Raw genomic sequence first — 22,622 nt, forward strand, 5'->3', positions numbered from 1 at the left:
AAGGAAGGAAGGAAGGAAGGCAAGAAGGAAGGAAGGAAGGAAGGAAGGAAGGAAGGAAGGAAGGAAGGAAGGAAGGAAGGGAAGGAAGGGGAAGGAAGGAAGGAAGGAAGGAAGGAAGGAAGGAAGAAGGAAGGAAGAAGGAAGGAAGGAAGGAAGGAAGGAAGGAAAGGAAGGAAGGAAGGAAGGAAGGAAGGAAGGAAGAGAAGAAGGAAGGAAGAGAAAGGGATAGGAAGGAAGGAAGAGGAGGAAGGAAGGAGGAAGGGAAGGAAGGAGAGGAAGGAAGGATAGGAAGGAGGAAGGAGGAAGGAAGGAGGCAGAGAAGGAAGGAAGGAAGGAAGGAAGAGGAAGGAAGGTCAAGGAAGGAGGAAGGAAGGAAGGAAGGAAGGAATGGAAGGAAGGAAGGAAGTGAAGGAAGGAAGGAAGGAGAAGGAAGGAAGGAAGGAAGGAAGGAAGGAAGGAAGGAAGGAAGGAAGGAAGGAAGGAAGGGGAAGGAAGGGAAGGAAAGGAAGGAAGGAAGGAGGAAGGAGGAAGGAAGGAAGAGGAAGGAAGGAAGGAAGGAAGGAAGAGAAGGAAGGAAGAGGAAAGGAAGGAAGGAAGGAAGGAAGGAAGGAAGGAAGGAGGAAGGAAGGAAGGGAAGGAAGGAGGAAGGAAGGAAGAGAAGGAAGGAAGGAAGGAAGGAAGGAAGGAAGGGAAGGAAGGAAGGAAAGGAAGGAAGGACAGGAAGGAAGGAAGGAAGGAAGAAGGAAAGGAAGGAAGGAAGGAAAGGAAGGAAGAAGGCAGGAAGGAAGGAAGGAAGGACAGGAAGGAAGGAAGGAAGAAGGAAGGAAGAAGGAAGGGAAGGAAGGAAGGAAGGAAGGAAGGAGGAGGAAGGAAGGAAGGAAGGAAGGAAGAAGGAGGAAGGAAGGAAGGAAAGGAAGGAAGGAAGGAAGGAAGGAAGGAGGAAGGAAGGAAGGAAGGAAGGAAGGAAGGAAGGAAGGAAGGAAGGAAGAGAAGAAGGAGGAAGGAAGAAGGAAGGAAAGGAAGGAAGGAAGGAAGGAAGGAGGAAAGGAAAGGAAGGAAGGAAGGAAGGAAGGAAGGAAGGAAGGAAGGAAGGAAGAAGGAAAGGAAGGAAGGAAGGAAGAAAAAGAAAGAGAAAGAAAGTCCTTAGAAGGCACAGACCTCGTTTCAACTTCCTGTGGGGAAATTTCATAAGTCCTGCGCAAGCACAATATTTTTTTTCAGCCTGATGATACTCAAATTAAGGACATATTTTATGTACATCTCTTTTTAAAACGGTGTTTATTAGTACAATTTCATTTTCTAATTTTGTGTGGGTGGATAATTGTTTTCATCTTCTAAGAGGTAATAATAAGCATATTTATGGTAATTGACAAACATTTCTACACTGTAGTGTATGACTGAGCAACCTATGAAAAAAACCCACAGCTGCCAAGTTATCACTCCTTAATTTTATGTGCTAACTACTCTAAAAAGCCAATTATGTTTACCTCTATCAAGTTGTACAGGAGGATGCACAAACATTTCTTACTACACCAAATAATTAACATCTTGCTCCAGAACAAATACCTGAAAGGTGATATTAAAGTGAAATATTGCTCTGTAACATTTCTCATACTAGCCACACATTTCTTGCAACACACATCTCTGGATGACAAAGGATTTCTGTAGCTCCTGAACCACAGCTAAAGAAGTAACTGTCTTTCTTGTGATTTTTTGCACTTTATTGCTTGCCTTAGAGCCACACACTAGATCTACATTTCTGGGATTTTTTACTATTTCAAATACTGATGGAGAAAACAGGTTTTCTGTATATATAAAGTGTTTGGTGATTTTATTTCAGGAATCAGCTCATGTGGTAAATCCATGCAGAATATAAACAGCTGGACAACAAAGTAGCAATTATGGTGTTTCCTCAAGTTCCTCTAGGTATGTATCTTAAAAATTTGAAGCAAAGCAAATTTCTTCCAGGAAAAGTTTCCCAGAGGAAGAAAGTAAGAATGAAAAACACATATTTTGAAAATTTTGAAAAAAAGTATAAATTGTTACATTTTACTCATTGATAGTCTCTCATATCCATCCATCAGAGTCAGTCAAAGACAAAGCTCAGCTCCAAAACTCGAATCAGTCTCTCCTGCTAGCACTCTTTCCTCACCTCCCCTAAAGCAAGGGTCTTATAGGAGTTAACACTGCCTGAGTTCTTCCTGTCATAAACCACAAACATTTCAAGTCCTAGAAGAACTTTTTTAGAGCATTATGAATTAAGCAGAACATGAAGTCTGTGTGAAGCCATGCCTTTCCCACACTCATAACAGACTTTCTAACAATTATTCCCTCCTGGCACTGACAAGAGCTCACAAGGATCAAGAAACAATGCTTTTCTGGCTCATCTCTGATTTTCCATATGTGCCACCTGCTTTTAGTTATGTTTGCACCACTTTATGGTAACACAGAAGAGAGATATAAAGACAGGAGTGTGTGGCCTCGTGCATCTGAGAAAGTTAAAGACAATAACTAACCATGATGGACAGAAAACATCATTTTATGCTAGCTAATGTTTTCTGGAATGTCAGGAGAAGGAATGCACTGCATATAAACTGACAGAAGAAGATGTTAGAAAGAGCATTTCTGTTCTAGTTAGTAAGGTCCATGTACAGACAAGCACATATTCAGGGTTGTGCTTAAAGAAGATGAAAAGAAATTGAAATCTGCACTATCTCCTTCTTGTATTACACTGGTTACGTCCAGCAAAGCACTGCACAATTCTAACAACTGGGGAAAAACTTAGAAACCTGAATGGCAGAACATATCAGGAGCAACTACTCCCTATAATCAACATTTCATCATAGGATTTTAGCTTTGAATATGTCCAAAATTACATGTTCTGGAAAAAAAAAAAAAATAGGGAAGAAAGGAGTATAAACCCTTGATAACTTTTCCCACAGAGTCACCAAAAATCTTTAAACCCAGTTTGGCAGCTACTGAGCTCTGAGCTGCACAAAAACAAGTGAAAACTACTTTTCCATACACAGTAAGAATGTAAATTAAATACAGTCCATAATTACTAATATTATGTGCAATTTTTTGCTATCAACTAGGGTCTTGGCAATAACATTTTACCATTTTGGAACAAACACACCCTTTGGCTCACTTTAATAGCATTAAAAAAAAAGCAGTAACAAGACATGTGGAGACAATCTAAACCACACGTTAAAAAGGAATGCAACCATGTAGACCTGTAATACTGGATTGCCCTTGCTCTTACTGTATTGCCACTGCTATATAAAAAGCCATAAGTTATGTACTAACTTTGCAAGGCCTTCAGACTGAGCCATGTCAGGCTTGTTCTGGACTACAAGTTTAACAGTTTAACTTTTCAGGATATATATATATATATATATATATATATATATATATATATATATATATGTTTGATCTGATCTCTCTAATTCATTTATATTACTTTTGCTCATCTTTGCATGTTAGCACAACAGTTTTATGACTGAAACATAAGGCAGAAATGTAGGCCTATGGAAATACAGCACAGACCTTGAGAAGGGAGACACAGGAGCTGGTGTAGAGTATGGGATTGCAAAAGGTGCAGCATAGACTTACTATCAAAGATAACACCCATAGCTATAAAAATGACTCCCCAATGGGCAGTTAAAGAAATGTGAACATGAAGATGGACAGATCTGGTATTAATTGAAACAAAGTGAACACATAGCAAGTATTTACCATACATAAAAGAAAACCATTTTAAAAATTAAGAAGAAATATGGAGCTGTAGAACCACGAAGGAAGTGAAATGCATATTATCAACATTAACATGAACATCGCCTTCCTTCCTGTAAAAGACTCCAGATGCTGCCAATATAGGCAACACCACCAGCAGAATGAAAGTCACCACCCTTAGAACTTGAAGAAGCAGGAGGAGAGCCTAATGTCAAAGAAAGTGGGTAGAAACTGAGTGTGTAGCAGTATTAGCTTGGTTTTTTGTTATTTTTTAATATTTTTTAATATTTTTAATAGAAGACCTCTTTCAGTAATAATGGGATCTTGCCTATTAATAACAACTGAATCTCTCAGATAAACTGTTATTGACTATGTCTCCAATGTCTCCAATCCATATGATTCTTGACAGTTTCTCAAAGGCTTCCTGTTTCTCAACCATGCAGAACCACCAGCATGCTGTTCATTTTTGGAAACCCACGAAGAGTAGCAGTGTCAGCAGTCTGCAGACTCAGGAAGCCAAGAGCATACTAATCTCTGTGTGGAAAAAGATCCTGAACTCTACATTCCATAAAATATCCTACACTTCAACCCCTAGATAAAATGGCTCTGGTCAAGACTTGGCAAAGCCTGTTCCACAAATCAAGATACCACTTCGACTAGGAAGGAATAAAAACCCCAAAACCTCCCAAACTTTTAACAATGTTTCAACATGTATTAAATATGAAATTAAACTTAGAGTTACACACAGATATTGAGAAACTCTAAAAACAGTATTGCCCATCTTTGAAAAGTGAGAAAAATAGTGAATTCAAACAGATTATTAGTGGATAATTATGTCTGCAATTCTAGAGGTATTCTTGACACCAGTATTTGAAAAGCATCACAAAGAATGAACTAGTACAGTCCCTCACCAGTATTTTATATGCATGAAGTATAAAACTGGAATTTTGAACTGAATATTAATGACAATGGAGCTGAGCTGTCTTTGATTTACAAGCCCTTTTATTAGGCTACTAGACTCTGCCTTCTATGTCAGAGACACAGGTGTGGAGATTAACACTTCTGTCAGTGATGTGTTCATTATTTACCTTTTAAGCACTAGCAGAAATAAGATTAACTTTGGCATGGCAGATCCTTGTAATATTCTATCCCACTAACCTGCAAACAGTTAAGATTACCAAATAAACTTTTAAGTAATAAAATCATAATTTTTGATAAAATGTACCAATTTTCCCCACATTATCCTTTACACAGTCTATCAAATCCCAACTGAAATTTTTGGTACTTGCTGAATCAATAAAAGTGCTATTATACAGATAAATAAATACATGCAGAAAATCAGTTTTAAATGAAAGCAAAAAAAACCCCAAAAAACCAAAAAACCAAAAAACCAAACAAAACAAAACAAAAAAACAAACAAACAAAAAAAAAAAGAAAACAACACAAAACCAAAAACCATAAAAAAGAAAACCAAAAAACCCCAAACAACCAAACAAAAAAAAAAAAAAAAAAAAAACAAACCACAAACCCAAACTAACTGAAACCTACATTTGTTTCACCACACTTCTGAAAAAAAAAAAAAAAAAAAAAAAAAGAAAAAAGTGCTAGTTTATGACAGCAATATTTTTTTTTCCTGCTCTTTGTTACTCATGCTGTAATTCCTCTCTCACAAAATCTTCTGTGATGTGTGAGGGTACTTTGGTGGTGTGTGGTTTGGTTTTTAGTTTTCTGGAAATAAGCATAAATTATTTTAAAAGGGGATAAAATTATTTAGAGGGCCAAAAAAGTTATTTAATGGAAAGACATGAAACAGTGCATATGCCAGCACTGAGTAATTTCTATGAGCAGCCTTTGCCTTCCTTACCCCATCTGGTCCTCATGTCTCTAACACCCACTCACTGCACTACAATAAATATTATATTGAGATCCTTCAGGCAGGACTCTGTATTTCTTGAATGTCTCTGAAACACTAACATATATCTGGAATCTGAAGAGGGAAAAAAATAAATCTAAAAAAAAAAAAAGACCAAAAAAATAGACAAAAGTCGAAGCTTTTAAAATTTCATTTGTAAGTTCAGCCATCTGTGGATACATTGTCAACTTTTATGGCAGGAGCACTTTGTTCCATGATTCTGAAGGAAAGGAAATAGTCCAACTAACATGATCAATATGATATTGGCTATACACACCATTTATGTCCTTATCACAATGTCAGATAAGACAAGCAGTATCAGCTGTGAAGTTAGCATGTCTTTGACATGATCCTAACTGGAATTAAGGTTGCCCCCAAGTACTTGGCATATTTTTTTAGATTGTACTTATATATCTATATATATATATCTATATATATATCTATATATCTATATAGATATATATATAAAAATATTAAATCTATTACTATACTTTTATTTAGAAATGAGCAGAACATATTAGTAGATTGCAGTCTTTGACATGATGAACAAAACACGTATTGAGTGGAAAGATGAAGCTTAAGTTCTGTCACATTACTCCCCTGACTCTCATTACCTCCCTGTAATTGCTTTCCTGTTCTCCTCTTGCCTTTAAACATACCTGTCACCTCTGGCATGGCATGGCATGGCATGATCTCCACAGACAGTACTGTGCTGCCAGAAAACTATCACTTGCAAATTAAATGTGCTGACTGAACAGAAGTCGTGACAAACTTCTGCCAAAAAGAGGATTGGTTTTACTGTGTAGAGAATTTGTACATTTAAAAGAATGCAAGTGTTAAGCATGCCATAGAGCACACTTGAGTTGTGATGTGGCACTCCTGAAGTTAGTGAGGCTTTTGGCATTCGAAGATTTGCAAATGGGGATTCCTCAGACTTCGTGAAACAGAAGATGAGCAACTAAAAGCTCACTTCAGATAAAATCCCTTAACTTAGCTATGCCTGTTTTTTAATGGATTGAACTTGAAACAACACAAACTGTTTGGTCTTGCTGACAAATTTCCAGTTTAACTTCAATGGAAGTTAATAGATCTGCAGTCTCTTAAAGCTCAGGTTAAACAAAAATAAAATTGATTTCCAAGCTGGTTCCCTGCCCAAACCACAGAGTCCTTTAAGAGAACATCAGTGATAATCAGTGATCGCTGCAGGTATTTCTGCATTTTTGGATACTTCAGATATCTGTTTAAAAATTTAAATTCATCCACTTGGTTGGGGCTAGGGAGCAAGGGGTTGGGAGAGAGAAAAGAGCCTTTCATGCTATTGCAGCTCTGCAAAGAGCAGTCCTGCTTCCCTGACAAGCCAACAGCATGCTGTGTCTACAAGCACAGGGGCTGTCATGATAATATCCAGTGTCTGGAAGCAGATCCCAGTCATGAGGAAATACAAATTTACAAATTCACAAATAGGCTCAGCTAATCTCAGGCCAAGCAAATAAAATTTGGATAATGCGGCCTTTACTTGTCTTTAAACTTCCAATCATTGCAAAGTTGTTCTTCGGAAAAGGAAAAAAGCACCTCTTTGTAAGGCAGAAGTCCCTTCCATACATGGAGATGGTCTTCAACCTGAAGACCTATTCCTTGCCAGTCTGGCACAAATCAGTGTGCATTTCTGTGTGACACAAGTTCACAGACCAGTTATTTTGCTTGACTCTGAGCTGGGTGCTGCCACCTGTTATCAGCAAAGCATACTGCTTTGGGGATTGCATACAAACCACTGAAATTACTCTGGTGGGGGAGATGGTGATGAAGAAGAAACATAGATATGTTACATCAGATGTTAGTCAACTATTTCTATGCATTTTCAAGCCAGTTTCTTGCCTGTTGAATAACTGAGTTAAACCAGTGTGAAGGGAGAAAGCTAGAAGATGTCTTCTCTTCAAAATGTTTCACATTCACGACCTTGGTTAGATAATTTAGTGAGCAGACGTTATTGTCAGCTTCTTGATGTTACTCATCTCCAAGAGCAGATGCCACACTGAGCTGCAGCTTGGCATCAAGGAAAGTCTGCCTGTGTGTCAGGGCATCCAGGATAGCCTGGACTCCCATAAGGACTAATTGGCACTCCAGTAAAAGGAGCTATCTTCAGCCCTATTCAAAAAGAATATTCTAGTGTTTTTAGCATCTTCCAGATGCTTTTTAGGAAGGCTCTTTGTGCTCCTGCATTTCATCAGCTCTCCCCTCTCATGGAAATTCTAAATCGCATATTTAAAAATAGACCATCAGATTATCTGGGTAAATCATAAAGCTCAGCTTATCTCCCTCTTTCCCTTCAAAATATACAATTTATTTTGTCCACCAGCTCAGCAGCATGAAGCCATCAATAATCCTGTTTGTCTCAGTAACCCCACTCAGTGATTGTCCTGGTATATCTCTATTCTGTGCATGTATGTCACACGGGGGTGTGTGTGTCTGTGTGAGCATGGAAGAAGGATCCAGGAATTCACAGTTCTGGACACAAAGGTGCTGTGTTTATGCCCATGTCAACTGTGTACGTCCTAGCATCACAACACAGCCTTACACAGTCATGGAGAATAAAATCAGCATTTTGCAGAAGTAACGCACTAAGTACTTCAATAATGCATTAAATTGTTGTTTAACACCAATCTGGATGACAGGAGCCGTGTGCTTCTCCTAAGGGCAGGCATAATCAATGCATGCGAGGAAGGACACAAAAATGTTCCGATTCCCCTTTCCCAGCGGTTCAGACGCGGCACATAACAGAGCCTGCAGCGGCAAACCCCGACTGCCAGCCCACACATTTCCTATACGCCCGTCTCCTCATCCTCCTCCCCCTGCCAGCGCGGCCCATCAGGCCACGAGAGCCGGAGAAAGCCCTGCAGGGATATAAATAGCTCCTCGGGGGAGGAGGGGAGAGTGCAGCAGCACGTTCCTAAAGATGCTAGCTGCAGAGGGAGGTTTTGCTGGATTAATTCAGCGGGGAAAGGGAATCGCTAGGAAGTTCACTGCCATAGTAGGCAGCGTCTGTGGGAAGGGGGCAGCAGCTGCCTTGGGGAAGCTGAAGGGGGAATGCCCCGCTTGCTGGGAGAGCAGCGAGGTGGGGCTCCCTCTCTGAGTGTCCCACCTATTTCACATGGTTTCCTCAGAGCCCCCCCGCAGATGGGCTGTGTACAGGCACGAAGGCTGAGGCAGGCAGCGAGGACACGAACCAGCTCGGTGGAGGTGCTGTTAGCACACGCAGCTGATTGTCAGTGCCAAGTTTGTGCAGAGCCAGGCGGTGTTACCGATGCGCGCTGCATCGCGCCGACTGAGCGAGCGGCGCTCTCAACCTGCCCCACGAGCGGGGCACGGTGCCGCTGCCTTCCCCGCCCCGTCCCCGGCTTTTCTTGGAGACACAAAGCCGAGAGGTTCCGTCTCCCCAGAGCCACCCTAGCCCCCCCTGCCTCCCGGAAACTTTCGGGAACTACAGACGCGGACGCCTGAGGCACACACAGGTGCGCGCTCGCCCCTTCCCCGCCCGGCAGCCGGGCACTCCTCCCGCTCCGCTCTCCCCCCCGGCCCCGGCACCGCGGGCTCTGCGGTGCTGCAGTGCCCGGCCCGGCCCGGCCTCGCTCACCGTCCTCCAGAGCCGCTGCCGCTTGGCACTGACGGAGGTGGCGGTGACGATGAGGTGGGAGACGGACACCACCAGCCCGAAGACGATGGCCAGCAGCGTCCGGACGGGAAGCAGCGAGTAGGAGACGAAGGTGACCAGCATGAGCTGCCACATGCCCTGCTCGGGGGCGCTGGGCGGCTCCATGCCGTAGGCGCCGAGAGAGAAGGGGCAGCAGAGGAAGGAGAAGGTGAAGCTGAAGAGCAAGGTGAGCTTGACGATCTGCTGCAGCTGGGTGACCTGCAGGTACTTGACATTGGTGACGATGAAAAGGGAGAGGAAGATGATGCAGTGCACCGGGTGCGAACCTTTGGAGATGGTCAGGCTGGGGCCGGAGAGCAGCTCCACCAGGGCTAGGCTGGCAGTGAGCACGATGAGGACGGCCAGCGCCTTGAGGGTGGACGTCTGCTCCAGCTTCAGGTTGTAGCTCTGGAAGAGAGCCTCCAGCTCCTTGCAGTCAAACTCGTCCTCGCAGGCGATGGCATCCAGCAGCAGCAAGGGAGGGGGGTCCCCCAGCCCGGCTCCCGCTCCCGACCCCGCGGCAGCCGGCGGGGAGCAGCAGCAGTGGCAGCACTTCTTCCTCTTGGTCTTGACTTTCTGAAACGGTATTTCCTCCATGTCAGTGCCATTCATAAACCCGGGGAAGAAATGCTCCTCCAGGTGTCCCCCGCTGCCGCTTTGCCGCCTCGCTGCTCATAAAAGAGAGGTGGGGGGGGGGGGGGCTGCTCGCAGGAGCCGCGGCCGCTCGCCCCCCGGCAGCCCCGGATCTCCGCGGGTCCCGGGCGCGCCCGCCGGCACCGTCCGAACCCGCCGGCACCGTCCGCGCCGGCAGCCGCCCCCTCCGCTGCCACCCGGGAGCCGGGGGTGGCTGGGACGGCGGGAGGAGAGTCTCACTCGTGTTAATGTGCCAACCTTCCTGCCTGCAGTCTCGCTTTCCCCTCCACCCTCCTCCTCCTCCTCCTACTCCTCCTCCCCTGGTGCTCCAGGGATGTTAATCTCCTAATGACACCAAAACACCATCCAAAGGTTTGGAATCAAACAGAGGGAGGGGTGCGGGCAAAGGGTGGGTGGAAGCTCAGAAAAGGGGAGACGGGGATAATCAACAGGCGGGTTTCCCTTCAGATAACGCTATTTGGAGGAGCGGGAGATACAGAGGAAAGCAAGCGGGCTCCCGTGAGGTGGGCAGCATTAAAAAATAAAATAGCGACTAGGGGAAAAAAAAATAATCCGAGCCATAGGTCTGGAGGAAAAGTGCTGCAGAGGGGCCGGAAAGAAAGAAGGAGGCAGGGAACGGCAGGGCGATCCCCTTCCCAGGTTGGGGAGCATCTCACCGGCGCTGGGGATGGAGAGGCGCCTGCGCGCCCATCGCTTGGGAAGCCGGACACGTCCCCGCCGGGGGACCCGCCGTGCCTGCAGAGCGCCCCGCGATCCTCTGCCGGCGCCCGGGGCTCTCCGGGAGCCCCCGGCATCGGCCCCTGGCTGGCAACCCCGGGCAGCTATTCATATATCTATATCTATCTATCTATATTTACATCTATATATATATATCTATATATATAGATATATATGTATAGATAGATGGATATATATAGAGAGAGATATACACATACATAATATATATGTGTATAAAAATATACAAAATCTACATATAAAGACATAGCAATACATGCAAATATATAAACACATGCAAATATACATTTGTAATTATGTAAATATCTAAATATGTTAGTATAGGTGCATCCTGCTTCCTTTCAGAAATAAAGTGGTATCTGAGTGAATAAATGTTCTGATGTTGCTTGTTTTGCCTCCTAGCTCCGAAGCAGTGGGAGAAAGTGTAATGAATGAGAAAATTTTCAGGAAAACACATTTCTGTGGGCATTTCTGCCTGTTTGGGAGTACAAATCAGTCAGTGGCTGTGGAGGCTTACTCTTGTGAGAGGAGTTGAATATCACCCCACTCAAAATTGTACTTGGTGCCTCATCAAGAACTTGGATGTGTTGTTTAGAAAAAAAACCCTCTAGTTCTGCCTATAATGCTCCTATCAGACACTGTTACCAATTTGCCACAAAAGAATACACTGCAATATGCTTTTATTGGTAACGACTGCATCTAATTTTGGGATTATGAGGCTGATTTCAAGCCCACCAAAGACTAGGGAAAGGACACCAGTGTTTCTTTTAGGTTTGGGTCAAGCATTTGTAAGATTCAGGTCTAGGACAATTCAAAACAGAAGATTAAGGTTATGAATATTTGGCTTTCCAAAGGCAGGACAAGGATACCTTCCAGAATCCAAGAAAAATCCTACTGTCATGCATAGGTTGAATATCTAATAGCTGATTTTTGTGTCAGTGATGTCCAATTCTGCTTCCAGATTTGGGCTGGAGAGTGTTAATGTCAGCAGTATTCAGGGATTCTTTAAGATTTGTTATGGCTGCGAATTATATTGGTACTTTACTTCTGGATAGTAAAGTAGCATTAAAAAATGATCTGATACATAATCTAAGGCAAAATCTTTTTAATATTAATATTTTAGTATTTTGTGTTAGTCCACTCCCTACAGATTTATATGCAGTCATTCTTTTGACTCTGAACAGACCTCATCAGGAAAAGAGAATTAATCAACATTGCTAGAGTTTGTGTATTACAGTTTTAAAATATTCCACACCTGGGACAACGACTGTTACTTTGTGTTCACGGGATGCAACTCATGATGGTTTCCTAGACCATGACTTAGATCCTCAAACACTGTAGAACTGTAAATACAAGTGATATTTAGAGTTCTGTAACATCCTTCCAGAAGAAAGTAAAGGGATTGGATTTGCTGGCCTGAGTACTGGAAAGAGGAAGAGATGTTTAGCTGAAATGACATTAAATCTGACAAACAAAAAGGGGCTTCCTTTGTTTTGCAGGATCTCTCATATGTTTGAAAAGCTTAATAAATTAATCTCCTCATTCCCTTTGGTGCATTAATTCACTTCAGTCACACATGTATTAGACAAACACACACTGTTGTGTTTTTACCTGTCCTCAGCTTTTTCCTGAGCTCATATATCCTGAGGGATAAACTAATATTTCACATCTCACAAAGTATAAGAGGTGGCACCGAGTTGCCCAGCCCTAGGAACTATTCACTGAAAGAGTTGTCACGCTAGCAGTTATCATTTCTCTCTTCTGGCTCTCAGCTTGCTGCTGAGGAAATGGAAGGTGAGTAATTCCCTACAGGGCACCCTGTGGTTTGGATTATTTTCATGCTTCTTTACAGCCTCAGGTTGGGTTAGTTAGTGCATACATAAAGCAGAGAAAGATGCTGCATATGAAACATATACATCTTCATTCTTGCCAGGTCAAGGGGAAGCGGTGAACTGTTGAAGAAGCTTCATCTTCCTTGGACACTGTGGGAGCATGGAAATGCCACACGTTGATTAATGAAACTCTGCCATCCTTTATACACTGTTTCACATCGCAGGGCAAATACTTCAACAAACCCTCTGTAGCAAGGAGCCCAGATTTTAACACCTGATGTCACAAATACAGAGAGGAAACCTCAAAGCCTTTGTCTGAGACAGACATATTATTAAAGCAAATAACCAGCTATAAAACTGCTGGAGTGCACTTGACATGGGACCTTATTTTCTGACTTATCTGCTGCAGATGACAGTAGTTTTTCTGAGGTTTTTTTTGAACTATAAACAACACTTAGTGGATTGTAGTGAACTTCTGGTTAATTTCTAAGAAAGATATGAGGTTGGTTTTGGTAGTTATTGCCCCCAAAATTCTGGATGTTGGCCAGAACCAAGTCAGTTCCTTCTGTTGGATGCTCTTCCATTTGTAATCAGAGACTACTCTGGGAATGGATGTAGTATTGACAGGAAAAAGTGATTAGAGCCCAGTTTTATCATCTTTCTAAGAGACAAATTATCCTGGTTGTTGGAAATGAAAAACAATTTTTATGGGGAGCAAACAGTATATGGATCTAGGTTACCCTAAGTACAAGTCTCACTGCCTTTTTCTGGACCATAGTCTTGAGTTAAAGAGCTGCTCAGAGTTTCAGTTCCCACTCAGTACCTGCTCACCCAATCTATTTTTATTTACTTTGTGCTCATGGATTCCTCACTCAATTTTTCACTGTAATCTTGTTTTACTTTACTTAACTCAGTACTTGCTTTTCATATCTCATTTTCTGTAACAGTTTCAAGCATTCATTGCCTGGTGCATTAGGTGGAGATCATCTTTAAAAGCAATGCCTTTCATAAAATGGGAGCTCTTCAGATCCAAGACAATTCTAGAGTTTAGCATAATGAAAGTTTTGCATTGATAATTTATTTTTATCTTGTGGTATTTTTTGTCTGAGCAAGGATTTTCAACTTTTATCCATATTTAGTATTGCTTACCTGTAACAGAATGTCATGCTCTATCATCTGAGACAGGGACAGAAATCTCTTTTTCTTCTCACTGCCTCTGACAGTAAGACTAAAGACTCTGCATAAAGCTATTGAGAAATTTCTGCAGACTCATTCTAGCAGGCACAGCTTCTTAATGCCACCACAGAAATCTGTCTAGTGAGAGAAAAGCAGTAATATGGACAGGAGAGAAAAGGTCCAGCACAAAATGGTAGGAATGGCCAGGTTTTAATATAAAAATTGAACAGATTTTAATCCATGGATCTCTGAAATAGATTCACAACTTCTTCTAAATTTTGAGGAAAGAGTTGAAAAAGTGAAAGTATGTTTTTCCAAATCATGCACAAATTTCATTTGAAATCAATCCAGGGACTCCATTCACAGTCTTTTTTCAAGAAATGTAGAATAGATTTCTGAGGCTGCTGAAAATGCTGGAAATTTTCTGAACAGATCTCGTAAGCATTATAATGACTGTTCCTTAAAATTCTTTGTGATTTTAAAGTTTGACTTATGGTACATGCATTTTGGTGGAGAAGAAATGAAAGAGACCGTTCTGATACATATGACTTCCACAGTTAAACAACTTTATCTGCAAGTTTGAATTCACCTAACAAGAGAGCTTTTCACTCAGGGACAAACCTGTGCCTTGGCTTCTGCTTGGGTCTAACAATAGCAGTTTTGTTCAGTTTCCATTGGATTGCACAGTGGGTTTTTTCACTCAGATTATTTTAATCATTATGCTATCTGTATAGAAGTCTATCTAATTGTGCAATCTATTGGAAAGGGAAAAAAAAAAAAAAACAGAGGAGAAAAAATTACATTAAGGCCTTGACCTCAAGTCACTTGTCAGACAAGACTGCTGCTGAAGCAATTAGGACATTTGACAGAAAAATAATATGGCTAAAGTGGCTAATTTGCCAGCAGAGAAAGGGGATGGGTTTTCTCCAGACCTCTGCTGAGCAGAGAGTACTGGCATTAAGAGCATTTTAATCCTTTACCTCTCTCTTCTATTTTAAGCCTTCCAGGAGAGCATGAGATTTCTGTGACCTACTGAACTTCTATATTAATACTAATGAATCTCTTCAGTGAGCAAGCAATGTGCTTTCCAGCCAGAATGGACACATAGCAGGTCAGCCAGATCCTTCCAGCTTTTGACCAGTCATTTTCTCCATCACTACTGTATCAACTCTGATTTATTTATTCTTCATCTAAAGTTAGAGCCATCTAATGTCAATTATAAAGGCAACATTTCAGGAAAGAAGGTTGATGCATTTTTATGAGGAATTCATTCACTGTTTCTGTTATGTTCTCTAGTAAGCCACAGTTCTCAGGAGCTTTCCTAAATACCACACCCCATCTGGCTGTGCTTCTGTCTCACCACTTCCTACTGTATCCTCCCTGTTACCTCAGAGAAATGTCAGGATTTTTCCCTTCGTGAGCCTGTGGATGGTAGGAGGGTAAAAATGACACAGGAAAGGTTTCAAAGCTTCTTTAAATAAATTTGCTGTGCATTTCGCCAAGGGGAATACAACAGTGATATGTATTGATTAAAAAACATCAGCAAAACAATAAATCATAAACCAGCTTCAAAATCTACATGGCACTTGCAGCACCTGCTTTTGTTATTTCATTTCAGATGTGTGAGTGAGAGCATGCCCCTTTTCAGCAGGGAATGACACAGTGCAGGATGCCAGAGTGCAGCCGTGAGTGCTCTGGTGCACCCTCATGGTGCCAGGGAACTCCATGCAGAGAGGAATCAGCTCAGTTACTGAGCTTGTGTCAGAGCTTGCCAGCTCAGGCTTCATACTATATTTACGTGTCTGTGCAGTAACCAGGCCTGGATACAGCTTGTTCAGGGCTGCCACAGGATCTTTGCACTGCAGTCTGGAGACTAGAAATATCATGTTAGCCTTCAGCAGCTGACAACCTTTCCCCTGGTTTCCTTTCAGTAAGGTGGATCTTTCAATACATTGGTTATCTTCAGAATCACATTGCTGTCTCAGGCTAAGAAATCACCCAAACAACTGTGTGGGTTTCCTCCAGTAAAGATATTACTTTATCTTTCCTGGTCAGCTTGGTTCACAGACATTTTCCGAGCCAGCTTCACAGACAATATATTCAAAAAACCCCAAACAACAAAACCCAGCCCCCAAAATTATGTAAAGCTGGATCAGTTCTCAGGCAAAATACAAATGTTTTTGAGTTTCCACGGACTTCCTTTTGCAAATCCTTTCAGAAATAAACAAGAAAAGAAAACAAAACTGAACCCTTCTTCCCCAACATCTTCGTACTTGTCCCTGCAGTAGAATGATCAAAATTTCCCAAACCAATTAGCAGATTTGGTGGAAATTTCTGTTATGCTGGTGATCTGATTGACCTAAGCATTTTTTAAAGTCCTTTAGCTGTAAAATAAACTCAGTAGAATTCAGACCAAGGTCAAACACTCCATTCTCATTTTAGGAGCTCTGCAAATGTCTGGCATCAGGGTGCTGGCAGTGTTTAACAACATTACATGAATCTCCTGATCCTGTTCCATTAAATCAAAGGAAGTTTTGATATTCACTGCAGCTGTATTAGCCCTGGTATTATAACTGTGCTTATTTCCCAAGAAGGCTTCTCTCTATATTGATACTGCTGTTGCCTAAGGTAAGAGCATGGCTATGTTCAGAGCCTATATTATTCTTGTTTGCCTAATGAAATGCAGTTTGATGTATTTCATGATTTGTATAAGGACAAACATTTTGGTTAGTGTAATCCCTTGAATCTCTTGAAAGAAAAATACAAGATTTATGCAAAAATAAAGACAGAAATTATAGCTGTTTATAATACACACTTCACTCATAGCCATATTTCTGATACATCCTTAAAAAAAATATATATTAAGTAGTAATTCATATTCAGCAGACATGTTTTCCTCCTATTTTACTTATCTGTATGTTATGTGGCACACATATTCTTGAATCACTTATGATAAAGCATGGGATTATAATTTATGAACTGCAAGTTTAGTAAACTTTTTTTTTCCCTTTTCTTTTGTTTTCTTTCAATGATGCCCCTATTAGCTGCTCAGGATTTTTTAAAATCCCAGATATATATTTTCATTATGTCAAGTTTTCCCTATTGGTAGTATTCAGAATGTGCCCTGCTATGACTTTTCATCACAGTTCACTCATTAGAAGTTCTGTAATAGCTGCCTCAAGTGCCTCAAGTGCCAGACATGAGGCTCTCTTCTGGACTTCTGATTTGAGCAGAACTTCACACCAGTTTCATTTGGGAGTTTTTCCTGAGTCAGTGTTCTGACAGCCTGCATATTTTCATCCTTTGCAGAGCCTCCTGTCAAAGAGTGAAAAGTACATTGACAATATGAATTTTACGATAACAGTAGAAATAAATATATTTGTAGGCACTTCTTACTGGAGAAAATAATTGCTCCTTTCTACTAATTTTATTGTTTTCTGATGTTAACTATAAAGCTTACAGTATTTTCAAGACACAGCATACTACAGACAATCCGAGTATTCTCAGACAGTTAGTACTTGTACTTTATCACTGAATGGAATACAGACATAATATTTTTTCTGTTTTTTATAAACCTAAGGAAACCATCCCCAAATCCAGTGGAATTAAAAAAAAAAAAAAAGTAATGATGCTTTTCAAATAGAAAGATAAGCTTGTTACAGAAGGCTAAGTCCCAGAAGATACTTATTAGAGATTCACCTCCTCTAACACTCCCTTGCAAAGAGCAGAGTACCCAGAAACAGAATGTATCAGACATTAAACTGCTGTTCCAGATGATCTCCACCAAGGGCCAAGATTCCCTCTCTTTTATTTCTAATCTATGTAATGGGATTCTTCACGTAAATCCTGCAACCAGCAGCAACTAATTAGGTCAAATTAACAGGACATATGTTACTGGGTCTATTTTGAGTTTAAATCCTCAAGATGGAGCTACCTTCCTCTTTAAGGTAACAACCACTGGGTGTTAAAATTAAAAAGACAACTTTGTGTCGTGGTGTGTTTACTATTCCTTTGGTCAGAGCCGTGCTCAACATTAAGACAGATTTCCGGTGGACTTCAAAGCTATATTTATTTTCTTATCACCTGTGCTCCCCCTTCATCCTAAACAATTTGCATAAGCCTGCATAACGCTACTTAGCTTATGCCTCACTGCTACTATTTATAGATGAACTGGAAATTCAGCTTAGTAAAGCAACTTAATTATTTTCTGATTCCCTCTTTCTTCCTGCCTACACAGTGTGCATGTGTTTTTGTGCGTGAAGGTGTGAAAGTCAGATCATGTACTCAAAAGGAATTTTGAGTGCTAAGTGTTACTCTTCTTATTAATTATTGGGAAAAACAAAATTTTCTAGACTGATGCAAAACCAGGAGCCATAAGAGCAATCCCAAATACCACAGGGATTCCAGTGTATGTGTGTATACCTGTTGTGTGTGCATGTGAGGGGGTGTGTTTGTAAATGAGAAGTAGAATTTTTTCCTTTTCTCAAAAAAAGATACAAAAAAAAATTTACATTTTTCTTGTCACACACATTGAGAGTTATGTAGTCAAGTCAGGTGCTGAAATTATTAACAGTACATCTCATACATTTCATACAGTCTTCTTTTGGTTTTCTGTGTTATTATTTATTTGCTTATCAATCTGTTTGCTTTCAAGTTTGTATTTGCAAATTAGGTTATTTCTTTAAAAACCTAGAGGTGAAATTAAAAATCTCATTGAATATGGAATATACCTGGTTGGATAGAACTTACAAAGAAATAAAAACAATACTTTTATCTCAGTTCAAAAGTAGACATTTTTTTCACAACTTTTTTTTTTTGGCAAAAATTACAAAAGAAATATAGATCTGCTTGCCTAAAGAAATTAATTTTATATTTAATGAAGCTAATTTTGTAGCACCTTAGCAGTTAATCCCTCAGAAAGCTTCCTCTCAGCTCTGATAGCACTTAAAAGCAGAGAGAGGCATTACTCTAAGGAGACCTTACCATTATTTTTTACTCTGGACTGAGTAGTACAAACCTGACTACATTAATTATAGATTGGGTCTTATCCTATTGTCTGAAATACATCTCACTTCTCTAAACAAGGTTAAATGCTATTTTTCTTCCCCTAATCCTGTTTAGCAAGTTAATGGGTAGTCTGGACAGTTTAAGTATTCCAGTTAAATGGGAGAAAGGTCGCTACAAGATTACTTAAAAGGTATCAGGGGATGCTAATGGGTAAATGCAGCTTTCCAAAGGATTTCCTAAAGGGCTTCCAAAGGATTTTAGGGAAGGCAAGTCAATACTAACATTAAAATAAAAAATCTCTAGGAGTTTCCAACTACCATGGCTGTGATAAAACTTGAGTTTATTTTTGCAAGTACATTTTACAGTTTTTTCCCAGCACTGACATGCTCTTTTGGCCTCGCACCAAACTCACTGAAGCTGAAAGCTGAAGAGAAGCTTCAACTTCCTTTAGCCCCAGGTGCTGCTCCTCAGCACCCAGCCTAAGAAAAACTTCCCTGACTTCAGTGGTAACTTATCCTACAAGGCTGAACCCAAAGATTAAGGAAGCTGACTGGTGATTTTCCAACAACTCTTTGGAAAAAGCTCTATACAGTTTTATGCCTACTTGTAGGTTTTCAGCCTTTGCATTCGTGATGTATCTGTGACTGACAGACCTCTTCAGTGAGATTTACCCCTGCAGTTAGCAAAGTGCTTGCAGAGGTCTGTGTGTCCAAAGACAGATTTAACCTTGAAGGGAAATGCCCTATTGACTAAGCAAAGTTCTCACCTGCAGATTTTGGGGTTCTTTTCTGCAAGAGCACCAGGGGAATTTTTCCAAGGGCCTGATGGGGAAAAGTAGCAGCAATAATCCAAAAAGTGATGATAGTACTTTCTGAAGATGTAGATAACTCAAGTACCATCCCTGGTGGTATAGAGATTTCATGCTCCATCTCACAAACAGTATATGCTGGGGGCTCCCCTGCTGGAAAGGAGCTTGACAGTAATGGGCCTGGGAGTCCCATTGGACACCAATTTTCCATAAGCCAGTAATATGGCTTTATGGCAAAGGTGACTAACAGTATCCTGGGATGCACTGCAAAAACTTCTGGCAGCAGTTCAAGGGAGGTGATCCCTTTCCTCTTCCCAGCACTGGTGAGGTCTCATCTGGACACCTGTGTCCAGTTCTGGGCTCCACAGCACAAGAGAGACATGGATGTACAGAAGAGAGTCCAGTGAAGGGCCACACAGATGGTTAAGGGACAGTGAGGAAAGGCTGAGAGACCTGGGACTGTTCAGCCTGAGAAGAGAAAGCTCCAGGGGTATCTTATCAATGTCTATAAACCCTTGAAGAGAGGTGCAAAGAGGGAGCCAGGCTCTTTCCAGTGCTGCCACTGACAGGACCAGAGTCAATGGACAGAAAGTGAAACACATCAGGTTCCCTCTGAACATCAGCAAACACTTTTTTACTGTGCATGTGACTGACCACTGGCACATATTGCCCAGGGAGATGGTGACCTCTCTGTCCTTGGGGATATACAAAAGCCAGGAGGACATAGCCCTTGATAACTGGCTCCAGGTGGCCCTGCTTAACAAGCAGGTTGGACTATAAGACCTGCAGAATTCTCTTCCAATCTCAACCTTCTGTGATGCTGCAATTCTGTGACATGTGGGGAAGAGACTTTAAATCACTCTGGTACAGGCCCATTCCAAGTGGTAGGTTATTAGTATGTGCAAGAAGTGCCTCTTACATTTTCTACACCATGCTAAAAAGAAAACCTAAAATAAGTCAGTCTGTCAAAGAAAAAGAAGACTTGAAAATGCATTATCTGCCCTAAAAAACATAACTAATGACTGCAAAATATAGAAGTACAGCTGCATTTTCTAATACACCTGATCCTGCAGGGTTATCTGTATTACAAGCTTCTCATGATATTAAAGAGCAATTAAAGGACCAACTACTTTAAAGATGGTAGCTGCTCATAATCATAGTTTTAGTGAAGAAAATTCCTCAATTTCCTCTGGCAAAACTGGTTTTCTCAGAACTACCAGTTCTGAGAAAAACCTGTTTCTCAGAAAACAGGTGAAGACCCCTGGTCCCTAGAAAATAGGCCAGAGAAAAGAGGAATGGAAATATTATTTTACCACTCTATGTTCAGACATCAGTTGAATGGAAGATTTAAGGACTATAAATTGTGTATAGGTTGACTTGATTGTCAAATCACTCATGGGATCTGACCTAGAGTGTAAAAATTTGTGTTCATGAGCAGAGAAATAATCAAACTAAGCACTATCAAGTTGACCTTTGCAATATTCTGAAACATCCCACCTGGAAATTATTCCACAGCCTATCTTTTAAAAGTTTTAATGTGTTATGATCTGATTTTGTAACCTTTGCACTTCATAGAAAAGTATTATTTCTCTTTTAAATACATTGTGATATATGGCACTTGTAGATTTTTTCCCCCTATTTATTCATTCCCATGATTAAGCTAATAGAACAAGAAAAAGAAATTAGATGTGAACATTATTAGATATATTCTCTCACCATATCTGTTTGTTCTGGTTCAGTAACATCCTTGTTACTAACTCATATTACTGTGTTCCTATGATTTCAGTAAAATTTTTCAGAGACTCTTTTATATTTAATGGTTCTTTTCACCTTTTATAGTATTGCTGTTATACATAGTAGATAAAATGTCCTCCTAAAATTTCAGTATTTGAAATGGTTCAATGTGGCTTTTGAAAAGATTTGGAAAACCTATTTATCATAAAGAAGAACTTTTTTAACCTAAGGAGTTTTATGCATACATTTATAGTAATGAGTACAAGCTATTATGCCTGTCATAATACAAAGCTGAAGAGCTAGTATTATTTTCATAAATATTTAAAAGTTAGCACACCTACAGTGTAGGCTAGGAGTATTATAGTAGAGTCACTGAAAAAGGGAAAATCTATGTTATTTTCATCTAAATAAACTTTGTTAAAATAGAAGTGGGCATGAAACACTTGGGCTTTATTTTGAGCTAGCAAGTTAAACTCAAATTTAAAGATCATTAGAATAAATTCTTGCTACATTTTTCTTTTAAACATAATTTAACTAGATCCATTTAGTCACTGGCACTTTGGAAAAAGTTCTTCTGATACAGTGTAGAGACAATTTAAGTAAGGATTCATACATACTACAGGAGGCTGCAATCAGGGTGCAGTCTTGGGCATGGCTTTGATCAGCCTGATCCAGCTGAGTATGTCCCTTTTAGCTTTAAAAGTCCCTTCCAACCCAAACTATTTTATGACTTCTTGACTGTATGCTCCAGCTGATGATTCTAATAAGTATAGACAATATCAAACTTGGTCTCCTGTATCCAAAGGTGAGAACAACAGTCACAACTGGGATTCTGAACCACAGCAGAAATGTGTGGAGGGAAATGTAAAGCATAATTAGAAACTAGTAGATTGCTCCAAAAGCACTTCCTTTTCTATTTTCCTTTGCCCTTCCAGTTTTCTTGTGTTTATAAAGTTCATGTGGCTAAATCCATCATAAAATTTAATTTTACCTTAGCCAAGAAAAAATAAGTTGAGCAGCCTTTTGGTTGCCTTTTTAGATGTCTCCATTTATTGCTCACTTAACTCCATAGCCTTGGACAGGAACAGAAAAACACATTTCATTCACAAAGATGTAACATAACAATAAAGTGAACAAACCCCTTTTCCTGCCTTCTGCTTTGGTATCATTGCTGTCTCCCATAAGAAACTAGAATAGTCTGTTGGGAGATTTGCCAGAGGAACAACCTTATGTATATTTAATGTGGTTGCTAAATGGTATTGTGCTTATCATTTGTGGATCACTGGAGCTTGCATCTGTTTCTTGTAGCTGGGACTGAAAGGGTTATTTTAATGGCCCTTTAAA

At 40.6% G+C, this 22,622-nt stretch overlaps 1 protein-coding gene across 1 annotated transcript in view; it reads right to left on the minus strand.

Moving 5' to 3' along the window:
* Nucleotides 1-10,102, minus strand: part of ADCY1 (adenylate cyclase 1) — a 144,240-nt gene extending 134,138 nt beyond the window's left edge. The window contains exon 1 of the mRNA XM_079301983.1: nucleotides 9,276-10,102. Within this exon, the coding sequence (XP_079158109.1) occupies nucleotides 9,276-9,944 (669 nt within the window). The 5' untranslated portion in view covers nucleotides 9,945-10,102. The remainder of the gene's footprint in view (nucleotides 1-9,275) is intronic.
* Between the last annotated feature and the right edge of the window lie 12,520 nt (nucleotides 10,103-22,622).

Source organism: Erithacus rubecula (genome assembly GCF_903797595.1).
Source record: "Erithacus rubecula genome assembly, chromosome: 3".
NCBI classification, from domain to species: Eukaryota; Metazoa; Chordata; class Aves; order Passeriformes; family Muscicapidae; genus Erithacus; species Erithacus rubecula.